We start from the raw sequence: 13,264 nt of genomic DNA, 5'->3' as shown, positions 1-13,264 counted from the left end.
CACCTCTGATCTGATAGAGATTTACTCTCCAACCTGCGAGTTTATAACATTTATCCAGAAAATTCCTCCAATTTCTTATGGATTTGAGATTTGTGCGATATTTGGCCAGTTAATGACTCCGGATATTTTAGGACTTCTCCCATCTTGTCCTGACCGGCGCAGGTTACAGAGAACCTCCCCCCACCTACATTGGTTCTGTCCATACTTTATTAGCCCCCTCCCCTTATTCCGCAACAGTTGCAGTTTTCTCTCTCACTCCCTATTTGTACAGATAGTTTTGGTGCCTGATATGCTAATTAGACTCTCTACTGTCAAGTGGGTGGAGACAGAGCAGGCCAGAGGACATGACATGGAGTTCAGTGACACTGTCCAATCAGAGGACTCGAAACACAATCTCTTGGGCTGAGCCGCCGTTTCTTCATTGTTTCGCGTCTGATAAAAATTCTAATAAAAAGTGATCAAAGAGATAAACATTCCCCAAAATGATCTAACTAAAAAGTACAACCAACCGCGTGCAAAAAAAGTCGCCCTATACATCCCCGTACGTGGAAAAAACAAAGTTACAGGTGTCAGAATTTGGCAACTCCAAGAATTTTATTTTTTGCAAAGGTTTGGATTTTTTAAGAGGTTAAAACTATAAAATAATGATATAGATTTGGTCTCCCTGGAATGTACCAACCTATAAAATACAGGGGACAGGGCATCTTACCCGGACAGTGAACGCCATGAAAGCGACGCCTGTAAGAAGGTCACACAAATGCAGTTTTTCTCCAATTCAACTCCATTCTGCATTTTTTTTTCCCAACTCCCCATTACATCATATGGAATATTGAAAATGTTCCCAATACGAAGTACTGCCCCCGATCATACAGCCCCCGATCATACACCCCACGATCATACACCCCCCAATCATAGAGCCCCCAATTATACACCCCACGATCATACAGCCCCCAATCATACACCCCCCGATCATACAGCCCCCAATCATACACCCCCCGATCATACAGCCCCCAATCATAGAGCCCCCAATCATACACCCCCCGATCATACAGCCCTCAATCATACAGCCCCCAATCATACACCCCCCGATCATACACCCCCCGATCATACAGCCCCCGATCATACAGCCCCCAATCATACACCCCCCGATCATACAGCCCCCAATCATAGAGCCCCCAATCATACACCCCCTGATCATACAGCCCCCAATCATAGAGCCCCCAATCATACACCCCCCGATCATACAGCCCCCAATCATACACCCCCCGATCATACACCCCCCGATCATACAGCCCTCGATCATACACCCCACGATCATACAGCCCCCAATCATACACCCCCCCGATCATACAGCCCCCAATCATACACCCCCCGATCATACAGCCCCCAATCATACAGCCCCCAATTATACACCCCACGATCATACAGCCCCCAATCATACACCCCCCGATCATACAGCCCCCAATCATACAGCCCCCAATCATAGAGCCCCCAATCATACACCCCCCGATCATACAGCCCCCAATCATACAGCCCCCAATCATACAGCCCCCAATCATACACCCCCCGATCATACAGCCCCCAATCATACAGCCCCCAATTATACACCCCACGATCATACAGCCCCCAATCATACACCCCCCGATCATACAGCCCCCAATCATACAGCCCCCAATCATAGAGCCCCCAATCATACACCCCCCGATCATACAGCCCCCGATCATACAGCCCCCAATCATAGAGCCCCCAATCATACACCCCCCGATCATACACCCCCCGATCATACAGCCCCCAATCATAGAGCCCCCAATCATACACCCCCCGATCATACAGCCCTCAATCATACAGCCCCCAATCATACACCCCCCGATCATACACCCCCCGATCATACAGCCCCCGATCATACAGCCCCCAATCATACACCCCCCGATCATACAGCCCCCAATCATAGAGCCCCCAATCATACACCCCCTGATCATACAGCCCCCAATCGTAGAGCCCCCAATCATACACCCCCCGATCATACAGCCCCCAATCATACAGCCCCCAATCATACACCCTCCGATCATACACCCCCCGATCATACAGCCCCCGATCATACAGCCCCCAATCATACACCCCCCGATCATACAGCCCCAGATCAAACAGCCCCCGATCTTACAGCCCCCAATCATACACCCCCCGATCATACAGCCCCCAATCATAGAGCCCCCAATCATACACCCCCCGATCATACAGCCCCCAATCATACACCCCCCGATCATAGAGCCCCCAATCATACACCCCCCGATCATACAGCCCCCAATCATACACCCCCCGATCATACACCCCCCGATCATACAGCCCCCGATCATACACCCCACGATCATACAGCCCCCAATCATACACCCCCCCGATCATACAGCCCCCAATCATACACCCCCCGATCATACACCCCCCGATCATACAGCCCCCAATCATACACCCCCCGATCATACAGTCCCCGATCATACAGCCCCCAATCATACACCCCCCGATCATACAGCCCCCAATCATACACCCCCCGATCATACACCCCCCGATCATACAGCCCCCAATCATACACCCCCCGATCATACAGCCCCCAATCATAGAGCCCCCAATCATACACCCCCCGATCATACACCCCCCGATCATACAGCCCCCGATCATACACCCCCCGATCATACAGCCCTCAATCATACAGCCCCCAATCATACACCCCCCGATCATACAGCCCCCAATCATAGAGCCCCCAATCATACACCCCCCGATCATACACCCCCCGATCATACAGCCCCCGATCATACACCCCCCGATCATACAGCCCTCAATCATACAGCCCCCAATCATACACCCCCCGATCATACACCCCCCGATCATACAGCCCCCGATCATACAGCCCCCAATCATACAGCCCCCGATCATACAGCCCTCAATCATACAGCCCCCAATCATACACCCCCCGATCATACACCCCCCGATCATACAGCCCCCGATCATACAGCCCCCAATCATACACCCCCCGATCATACAGCCCCCAATCATAGAGCCCCCAATCATACACCCCCTGATCATACAGCCCCCAATCATAGAGCCCCCAATCATACACCCCCCGATCATACAGCCCCCAATCATACAGCCCCCAATCATACACCCTCCGATCATACACCCCCCGATCATACAGCCCCCGATCATACAGCCCCCAATCATACACCCCCCGATCATACAGCCCCAGATCAAACAGCCCCCGATCTTACAGCCCCCAATCATACACCCCCCGATCATACAGCCCCCAATCATAGAGCCCCCAATCATACACCCCCCGATCATACAGCCCCCAATCATACACCCCCCGATCATAGAGCCCCCAATCATACACCCCCCGATCATACAGCCCCCAATCATACACCCCCCGATCATACACCCCCCGATCATACAGCCCCCGATCATACACCCCACGATCATACAGCCCCCAATCATACACCCCCCCGATCATACAGCCCCCAATCATACACCCCCCGATCATACACCCCCCGATCATACAGCCCCCAATCATACACCCCCCGATCATACAGTCCCCGATCATACAGCCCCCAATCATACACCCCCCGATCATACAGCCCCCAATCATACACCCCCCGATCATACACCCCCCGATCATACAGCCCCCAATCATACACCCCCCGATCATACAGCCCCCAATCATAGAGCCCCCAATCATACACCCCCCGATCATACAGCCCCCAATCATACAGCCCCCAATCATACACCCCCCGATCATACACCCCCCGATCATACAGCCCCCGATCATACACCCCCCGATCATACAGCCCTCAATCATACAGCCCCCAATCATACACCCCCCGATCATACACCCCCCGATCATACAGCCCCCGATCATACAGCCCCCAATCATACAGCCCCCGATCATACAGCCCTCAATCATACAGCCCCCAATCATACACCCCCCGATCATACACCCCCCGATCATACAGCCCCCGATCATACAGCCCCCAATCATACACCCCCCAATCATAGAGCCCCCAATCATACACCCCCTGATCATACAGCCCCCAATCATAGAGCCCCCAATCATACACCCCCCGATCACACAGCCCCCAATCATACAGCCCCCAATCATACACCCCCCGATCATACACCCCCCGATCATACAGCCCCCAATCATACAGCCCCCCAATCATACACCCCCCAATCGTACACCCTCCCAATCATACACCCCCGATCGTACACCCCACGATCATACACCCCCAGATCATACAGCCCCCCAATCATACACCCCCCTGATCATGCACCCCCCTGTTCATACAGCCCCCGATCATACACCCCCCCGATCATACACCCCCTGATCATACAGCCCCCAATCTTACACCCCTCAATCATATACCCCCCCGATTATACACCCCCCCCCCGATCATACACCCCCCGATTATACACCCCCAGTGCTGGCGCTATAGTGGTAGTACAAGCGTTATAGTGGTGGTACTGGGGTTATAGTGGTGGTACTGGGGTTGTAGTGGTGGTACTGGGGTTCTACAGCTCTGGTCCTATTACTGCCATTACCACTCCCTGTTGTACCCCTACAGATCAGATAGTGATGATAGGGGAGGCCCAAACTGTGGCTAGATTTTATGGCAAGATGCTTTTTGTCAGTAACTCTTCTTGGTCAGTCTTCAGTTCCGTCTAGTAAGACACTGCTACGTCTTTGGTGAATATTGTGCCAGGGTTATGTCCTTTGTAGAAAACAGGAGTAACTTTCTGACTCTGTACAACATGGATGTGTAGGACGTTGATGTACGCAGGTCCTTAGTCCTGGGGGGCAGAGAAGTGACAGCTCCTTGGAGCACACCTTGACTTCGGGCCTTGCAGGTCTACACATTTGCTGTTTCAGCTAAGAAGCGGCGCATACGTCTTAGTTATAAGATGGCGAAGGAATGATTTGGCCTGTGGTGGCGGAGGGCCGCTTTAATTATCCACTTATCCAGATACGAGGTACTTAATTTAATTGGGTTAATTAATTTAAGAAAATGAAAACATATTTGACGTCAGCTCCAGCCGTTCCCGCATTCCCCAGACGCTAACGTATGGAATAGCGCAAAGACAAACTGGTTAATCCAACGTGTTTCCTGGAGGGCCCGGGCAGGTTATGATTGGGCTGCAGTCCCAGGGCGACAATCGATTACGGCAATTGTGGAATGAAACGCAATTGTAATTAGAAGATCGCCTACCCCAGGACCTGCAGTAAAACTCTCCAAGCAGCCAATCCATCAACTACCTGCACAATTCTCTCTCTAGCCACCGATTTCCCTGCTTTGCTAATACTGATGTGACTTGTGCCCCCTGCGGAAAACACAGTTCGGACCCCTCTCCTATGCGTTTCTAATTACCTGTAAGCAACAGCGCGGCAGCCTTTGAACTGGTACAAGACGCCGCTGGGAACTGCCATGGTTAATTGGAAAGTTTCCATCAAAAGGCAACGAGAATGAGAAAAAATCTTTGCAATTTTCAGATCTGTTTGTAGAAGGTGCAGAGGAAATTTAGCTTATCTTATACGAAGTCTCAAGGAAACCTTTAGCTTCTCGATTCATCCCCACAGCTGAAAGAAAACACATTGAGGAATTGTGAGGAGTCTGGGCAGTCGGATGCATGGCTGCTTTTATTACTTTCCCTGCTGCCGGTATGTTTGGAAGGTAGAACAATTGGTCACCTGGATCGATTCCTTCTTTCTTGAGCTGTATAGAAGGAGGGCACCCTGGCTGGATCCAGATGACAGCTCGCTTTATTAAGGAATGTTGTCACTTTAGCCAGAGGGTGGTGCAAGGAGCAGGCGGAATCTCAGCTCGCCTTGTGCTATATTCTGCACAGCAGCTTGGAGGGAGAGCAGCTTGTGTAGAGCGATGCTGATTCCACATGCTCTGCCTGCAATGGGCTGCTGCTTGCAGGGGCTTTGACAAATGCCAGCCGAGAAGGCCACTAAACTGCCCTGAAGGGCGGCTGGACCACAGAAGATGGAGATGCCCTCAGACCTGGAGGAGGAGATCAGCCTGCACGAGAACCATTCCCAGATTTTTCACAACTTTTCTTCTTTTGGTAGGTAGTTGCATGAATGGATGTTATTGCTGCTTGTCCTAGATACAGACCCAGATGCTACAGAAGCTGGATATTTGCAGGGACCTTCTAGATTTGATATATTTTATACATTTCTGCAGCTCTGGATGATTTTGCTGATTTTATTGCTAAGGTTTTGCATTGGGGTGCTGAGTTTTTCCAGTGTAGCAGCGATGAGTTTGTGGTTTGTTGCAGCCACTCTATTACCTCCTGCTTTTACATAGGACTGCAGGGAAAATCTCAGGTGTTATCTTAGCAAACAGCAGCTCATTGTGATCTTACACTAAAAGAGATGTTGTCTCCAGGACATGGCAGCAGAGCTGACAATCTAATTCCCATGCTACAGGCATACACGTAGTAGGACCAATATAGGAAGCACCTGGCAATCCCCAGCAGTCCCACACAGTGAGCGTCAATGGACATGCGCGGCCACCACTCCATTCATACAGTGTTGTCTTGAATGGGGGGTGTCAGTGGTCGGACCACCTATCTCAGATACTTATATCCTATGGTGTGGGGATCGGAAAACCTCTCTAACCAGCTACTAGGAATTGGGGGTAAAGCTTGAATGTCTATGTAGTGTGACAACTGTCATGTGTCCCCTATACTCTATATCCTCTATTGTGGATGTTATATATAGGACAGTATAGGACAGTATACAGTAGAGAGTATATAACTATCTATATAGTATTAGTGGTACAAGCTGTTACAATCATTTCTACTATTGTCTCATTGAGTCAGAACATTCCATTCTATCAGTGCGGAAAATGGTTCAAACCAGTATATATATTTATGTATATGTGTATATATATGTGTGTATGTGTGTGTATATGTGTGAGTTTGTGTATATATATATATATGTGTGTATATATGTGTGTATATGTGAATGGAGCTGCTGTGGAGCCGTCCTGAGGAGCACCTTCAGGTTATCTCTTGGGCTCGTGTCTTGTGACTCTTCCCTTCATGGCTATAAATGTAGATGTGACTTTCTTTGCGTTCTTTGAATAATCTTCTATGAATCGCCGAATCTCAGTCTCTTTTGGGATTCCAAATAAGGAAGATGAAAGGTTTTCCTACAAGAGCATCTTTTCTCTACATCTCATTTTCTGAAGATTACTTATACATGTGTATTAGAGAGTCAAGTCTGTAAGCGTTTATATGCGAGTGCCGGAACCCAAGTCCTCGAATTATTATAGACAGTCCTGTTATTAGATAAGAGAGTGGAGGATAAGGAAGAGACCTGTTACTGAGACTGTCTGCAAGACCTACAAAATGTATACAGTCTCTCACTATAGGATGTTATTAACTGTCACCAGACCCAGCATATCACCCCAGCCCTGCAGATAGATAGGTTACTGTCACCAGACCCAGTATATCACCCCAGCCCTGCAGATAGATAGGTTACTGTCACCAGACCCAGCATATCACCCCAGCCCTGCAGATAGATAGGTTACTGTCACCAGACCCAGTATACCACCCCAGCCCTGCAGATAGATAGGTTACTGTCACCAGGACCAGCATATCACCCCAGCCCTGCAGATAGATAGGTTACTGTCACCAGACCCAGCATATCACCCCAGCCCTGCGGATAGATAGGTTACTGTCACCAGACCCAGTATACCACCCCAGCCCTGCAGATAGATAGGTTACTGTCACCAGACCCAGCATATCACCCCAGCCCTGCAGATAGATAGGTTACTGTCACCAGACCCAGCATATCACCCCAGCCCTGCAGATAGATAGGTTACTGTCACCAGCATATCACCCCAGCCCTGCAGATAGATAGGTTACTGTCACCAGACCCAGCATATCACCCCAGCCCTGCAGATAGATAGGTTACTGTCACCAGAACCAGCATATCACCCCAGCCCTGCAGATAGATAGGTTACTGTCACCAGAACCAGCATATCACCCCAGCCCTGCAGATAGATAGGTTACTGTCACCAGAACCAGCATATCACCCCAGCCCTGCAGATAGATAGGTTACTGTCACCAGAACCAGCATATCACCCCAGCCCTGCAGATAGATAGGTTACTGTCACCAGACCCAGTATATCACCCCAGTCCTGCAGATAGATAGGTTACTGTCACCAGACCCAGTATATCACCCCAGTCCTGCAGATAGATAGGTTACTGTCACCAGAACCAGCATATCACCCCAGCCCTGCAGATAGATAGGTTACTGTCACCAGAACCAGCATATCACCCCAGCCCTGCAGATAGATAGGTTACTGTCACCAGACCCAGCATATCACCCCAGTCCTGCAGATAGATAGGTTACTGTCACCAGAACCAGCATATCACCCCAGCCCTGCAGATAGATAGGTTACTGTCACCAGACCCAGCATATCACCCCAGCCCTGCAGATAGATAGGTTACTGTCACCAGACCCAGCATATCACCCCAGCCCTGCAGATAGATAGGTTACTGTCACCAGACCCAGCATATCACCCCAGCCCTGCAGATAGATAGGTTACTGTCACCAGACCCAGTATATCACCCCAGCCCTGCAGATAGATAGGTTACTGTCACCAGAACCAGTATATTACCCCAGCCCTGCAGATAGATAGGTTACTGTCACCAGACCCAGCATATCACCCCAGCCCTGCAGATAGATAGGTTACTGTCACCAGAACCAGCATATCACCCCAGCCCTGCAAATAGATAGGTTACTGTCACCAGACCCAGTATATCACCCCAGCCCTGCAGATAGATAGGTTACTCTCACCAGAACCAGCATATCACCCCAGCCCTGCAGATAGATAGGTTACTGTCACCAGAACCAGTATATTACCCCAGCCCTGCAGATAGATAGGTTACTGTCACCAGACCCAGCATATCACCCCAGCCCTGCAGATAGATAGGTTACTGTCACCAGACCAGCATATCACCCCAGCCCTGCAGATAGATAGGTTAGTGTCACCAGAACCAGCATATCATCCCAGCCCTGCAGATAGATAGGTTACTGTCACCAGACCAGCATATCACCCCAGCCCTGCAGATAGATAGGTTACTGTCACCAGAACCAGCATATCACCCCAGTCCTGCAGATAGATAGGTTACTGTCACCAGAACCAGCATATCACCCCAGTCCTGCAGATAGATAGGTTACTGTCACCAGACCCAGCATATCACCCCAGCCCTGCAGATAGATAGGTTACTGTCACCAGACCCAGTATATCACCCCAGCCCTGCAGATAGATAGGTTACTGTCACCAGAACCAGTATATTACCCCAGACCTGCAGATAGATAGGTTACTGTCACCAGACCCAGCATATCACCCCAGCCCTGCAGTTAGATAGGTTACTGTCACCAGTACCAGCACATCACCCCAGTCCTGCAGATAGATAGGTTACTGTCACCAGAACCAGCATATCACCCCAGCCCTGCAGATAGATAGGTTACTCTCACCAGAACCAGCATATCACCCCAGCCCTGCAGATAGATAGGTTACTGTCACCAGAACCAGTATATCACCCCAGCCCTGCAGATAGATAGGTTACTCTCACCAGAACCAGCATATCACCCCAGCCCTGCAGATAGATAGGTTACTGTCACCAGAACCAGTATATTACCACAGCCCTGCAGATAGATAGGTTACTCTCACCAGAACCAGCATATCACCCCAGTCCTGCAGATAGATAGGTTACTGTCACCAGAACCAGCATATCACCCCAGCCCTGCAGATAGATAGGTTACTGTCACCAGCATATCACCCCAGCCCTGCAGATAGATAGGTTACTGTCACCAGACCCAGCATATCACCCCAGTCCTGCAGATAGATAGGTTACTGTCACCAGAACCAGCATATCACCCCAGCCCTGCAGATAGATAGGTTACTGTCACCAGACCCAGCATATCACCCCAGCCCTGCAGATAGATAGGTTACTGTCACCAGACCCAGCATATCACCCCAGCCCTGCAGATAGATAGGTTACTGTCACCAGACCCAGCATATCACCCCAGCCCTGCAGATAGATAGGTTACTGTCACCAGACCCAGTATATCACCCCAGCCCTGCAGATAGATAGGTTACTGTCACCAGAACCAGTATATTACCCCAGCCCTGCAGATAGATAGGTTACTGTCACCAGACCCAGCATATCACCCCAGCCCTGCAGATAGATAGGTTACTGTCACCAGAACCAGCATATCACCCCAGCCCTGCAGATAGATAGGTTACTGTCACCAGAACCAGCATATCACCCCAGCCCTGCAGATAGATAGGTTACTGTCACCAGAACCAGCATATCACCCCAGCCCTGCAGACAGTGTCAATCACATGATGTATGTTATTGGGATTATCACACCTCCTATAAGATAAGTTATTTATGACAATGTACAATGAATAGAGATTATATAGATGTCTCATGTACTGTATTAATAGGAGGACTCGGTGCCAGATAGAGCTGAAGGGATCGGAGCCCATAAATGTCACATTTGTCCTTGTATTATGGTCTTGAAGACACACAAGTGTATGATCAACTTTTTCTAGGTTATAAAAATAGTAAAATAAAGTGCTTCAAACTTCAAGTGCTTTGGTGGATCTTGATAAAGAATGTCCTCTGCTGTCTTGCGCTTTTTATAAGAGCCCTGTACACAATGGGAGAGATTTATCGTTACATTTAGGCAGCTCAAGACTAGACTGGAGGGGCCGAGGATGTGCGAATGGATCACAAGGAGAGCTCGGCCGCATCTTACTGCACATTTTACACAATTCTCCTTCGTTTCTTGGTTGTTTTACTTTAGACCAACATTGGGAATTTACCAAAAATGTCTAAAACACGTCACAATATGAAACAAGTCATTTCCAATCACTGTCCATTCTGCTTTGTATCCTTTCCTATAATCATGATATTGTATGATGGTGTTATATGTCCATACAGTATATACAGAGCTATATACAGACGTATATACAGACATATATACAGAGCTATATACAGACATACCAGGTGCGATCAGGGTACAATGTTATTAAATGACTGGAATAATATTCTAACATCTGAATAATAATTGATAAAATCTCATCATGTGACGCGTCTGTTTAGTCTGCGGTGGTTTCTATCTCAGGGTGTCATTAGGTGAAATTGGGAGAATTATCTGCACCAGTCTCACAGTCTTCTCTGCTTCTCCTGGTGATTTTAGCTTTGTTTGCTCTGTAGCCCAAGGGGTTTCCCACCTTGTTAGGATATGCTATGACTGTATGAGTGGTGGTCTGACCTCTGGGACCCCCACTGACTTTGGTAATGGAGTGCAGGGTAGCATTTTGTCCTTATTTTCTCTTCCCCTCTTGCCATTGCTGTGTGGTTGGGGGGCCCTCATGGTCTCAGGATTAGTGGGGTACCATCCCTTTAGATGAGAATATCCCATTAGTGGTATATAACTTGCCATGTGTTTCAGCAACCACTGTATGGAGTACGACATGGCCGCCATTGACATAGATGGTGCAGGGGTGGCACCTACACGGCAGCTCTGAATCCTGCGGCAGGGTCACAAGTAGCGCTCCTGACCTGAGTGACGTTCCATGATGAGCTGTCCTTTATGTCATGCACAATAGAAGTAACACAATTTCTGCACATTATATGACTTGGATTGTGCAGGTCTTCAGATTTCTTAGTTGACCCTGAGTTATGGGTAAGGATTACTGTAATATCTGCCATACTGTAATATCATGTACAGGCGCAGATTTTGCTCCGTAACTGAGAATCTGCAGCCGCACAACATTATAGAGAAGTCCTGATATTATTAAAGCACTTGGCAGGAGACAGAAGACTTACTGTTATCTGCAGCGGCCTCTTATATGTTTCTTATATTCCCTGCAATCTTTTATACTCACTGTATATCTTTCTCTTTACAGATCCCAGCGGTAATGTCGCCTACGCCAACGTCATAATGCCGACTGTATTTGGAATCATTTGTCTGCTGGGAATTATTGGCAATAGCGTTGTCATCTATACCGTCTTCAAGAAGTCCAAGTTCCGGTGCACCAGCAGTGTTCCTGACATTTTTATCATCAACCTCTCAGTGGTTGACTTGCTCTTTCTCCTCGGGATGCCCTTCTTGATTCACCAACTCCTGGGTAATGGGGTTTGGCATTTTGGAGAGACCATGTGTACCCTTATAACGGCGCTGGATACCAACAGTCAGTTTACCAGCACTTACATCCTCACTGCCATGTCCATTGACAGATACCTGGCCACGGTTTACCCTTTTACCTCCGCAAAGTACCGGAAGCCCCCGATTGCCATCATGGTCATTTGCATCCTATGGGTGCTGTCTCTCCTGAGTATCACTCCGGTTTGGATGTATGCTAGACTTATCTCGCTGCCCGGTGGAGTCCTGGGCTGTGGCATCACCTTACCCAACCCAGAGAGTGATATTTATTGGTACACCTTGTATCAGTTCTTTTTGGCCTTTGCCATCCCATTTGCTGTAATCACATTAGCTTATCGGAGGATTCTGCTGAAGATGGCGTCTTCAGAAGCTCTGACAGCTCAGAGGAGCTCCAGGATAAGGACCAAGAAAGTGACCCGGACCGCTATAGCCATCTGCCTGGTGTTCTTCATCTGCTGGGCCCCGTTTTATGTACTGCAGATAGTCCAGCTGGTCGTGGAGCAGCCGACGCTTGCCTTTCATTACGCTTACTGTGTGGCTATCAGTATGGGCTACGCTAATAGCTGCATTAACCCTTTCATCTATATTATCTTGTGTGAAACCTTTAGGCGGAGGTTTATTGTGTCTGTTCGACCAGCAGAAGACCTTCCACCGGGCAGGATCAGGATGAAGTTTGGCACCGATCCTCCATCGGGTAGTGGCCAACCATTGCTCCACCTTGTTCCTGTGTCCTCCGGCAGCTAAGGATTGGATGTATATGGTGGCACCAATGACTTGTCTATGGAAACATCTCCAATGAATGTTGAGTTACTGCGGCTGCATCAAACTCTACTCCGGACCCCCTGACCAGCCATCACTAGGGCCACATTCATTGGCTCATCGTCTGCTCCGATGGCTTTACCTTTGCTCCTCTCTTGTTTTCGGTGGAACGTTCTAGCCCATTTATTGGGGCATCTTGGCGGGTTCTTGCTCACTGTGAATGTACAATGTCTTGAGGAGTTGATTTGTGTTTGGCCTTCCTCA

At 49.0% G+C, this 13,264-nt stretch overlaps 1 protein-coding gene across 1 annotated transcript; it reads left to right on the top strand.

Annotated features, from left to right (window-relative positions):
• The first annotated feature begins 6,010 nt into the window (after window positions 1–6,010).
• On the top strand, window positions 6,011–12,998 carry LOC142216253 (melanin-concentrating hormone receptor 1-like). Its single transcript, XM_075283940.1, has 2 exons — window positions 6,011–6,108; window positions 11,985–12,998. Exons 1-2 carry the CDS (start codon window positions 6,027–6,029, stop codon window positions 12,983–12,985), a joined length of 1,083 nt encoding a protein of 360 aa, XP_075140041.1. The 5' UTR covers window positions 6,011–6,026; the 3' UTR covers window positions 12,986–12,998.
• Window positions 12,999–13,264: the final 266 nt, after the last annotated feature.

Source organism: Leptodactylus fuscus, chromosome 8 (genome assembly GCF_031893055.1).
Source record: "Leptodactylus fuscus isolate aLepFus1 chromosome 8, aLepFus1.hap2, whole genome shotgun sequence".
NCBI lineage: Eukaryota > Metazoa > Chordata > Amphibia > Anura > Leptodactylidae > Leptodactylus > Leptodactylus fuscus.
This window is presented reverse-complemented; position numbering and strand designations above follow the sequence as displayed.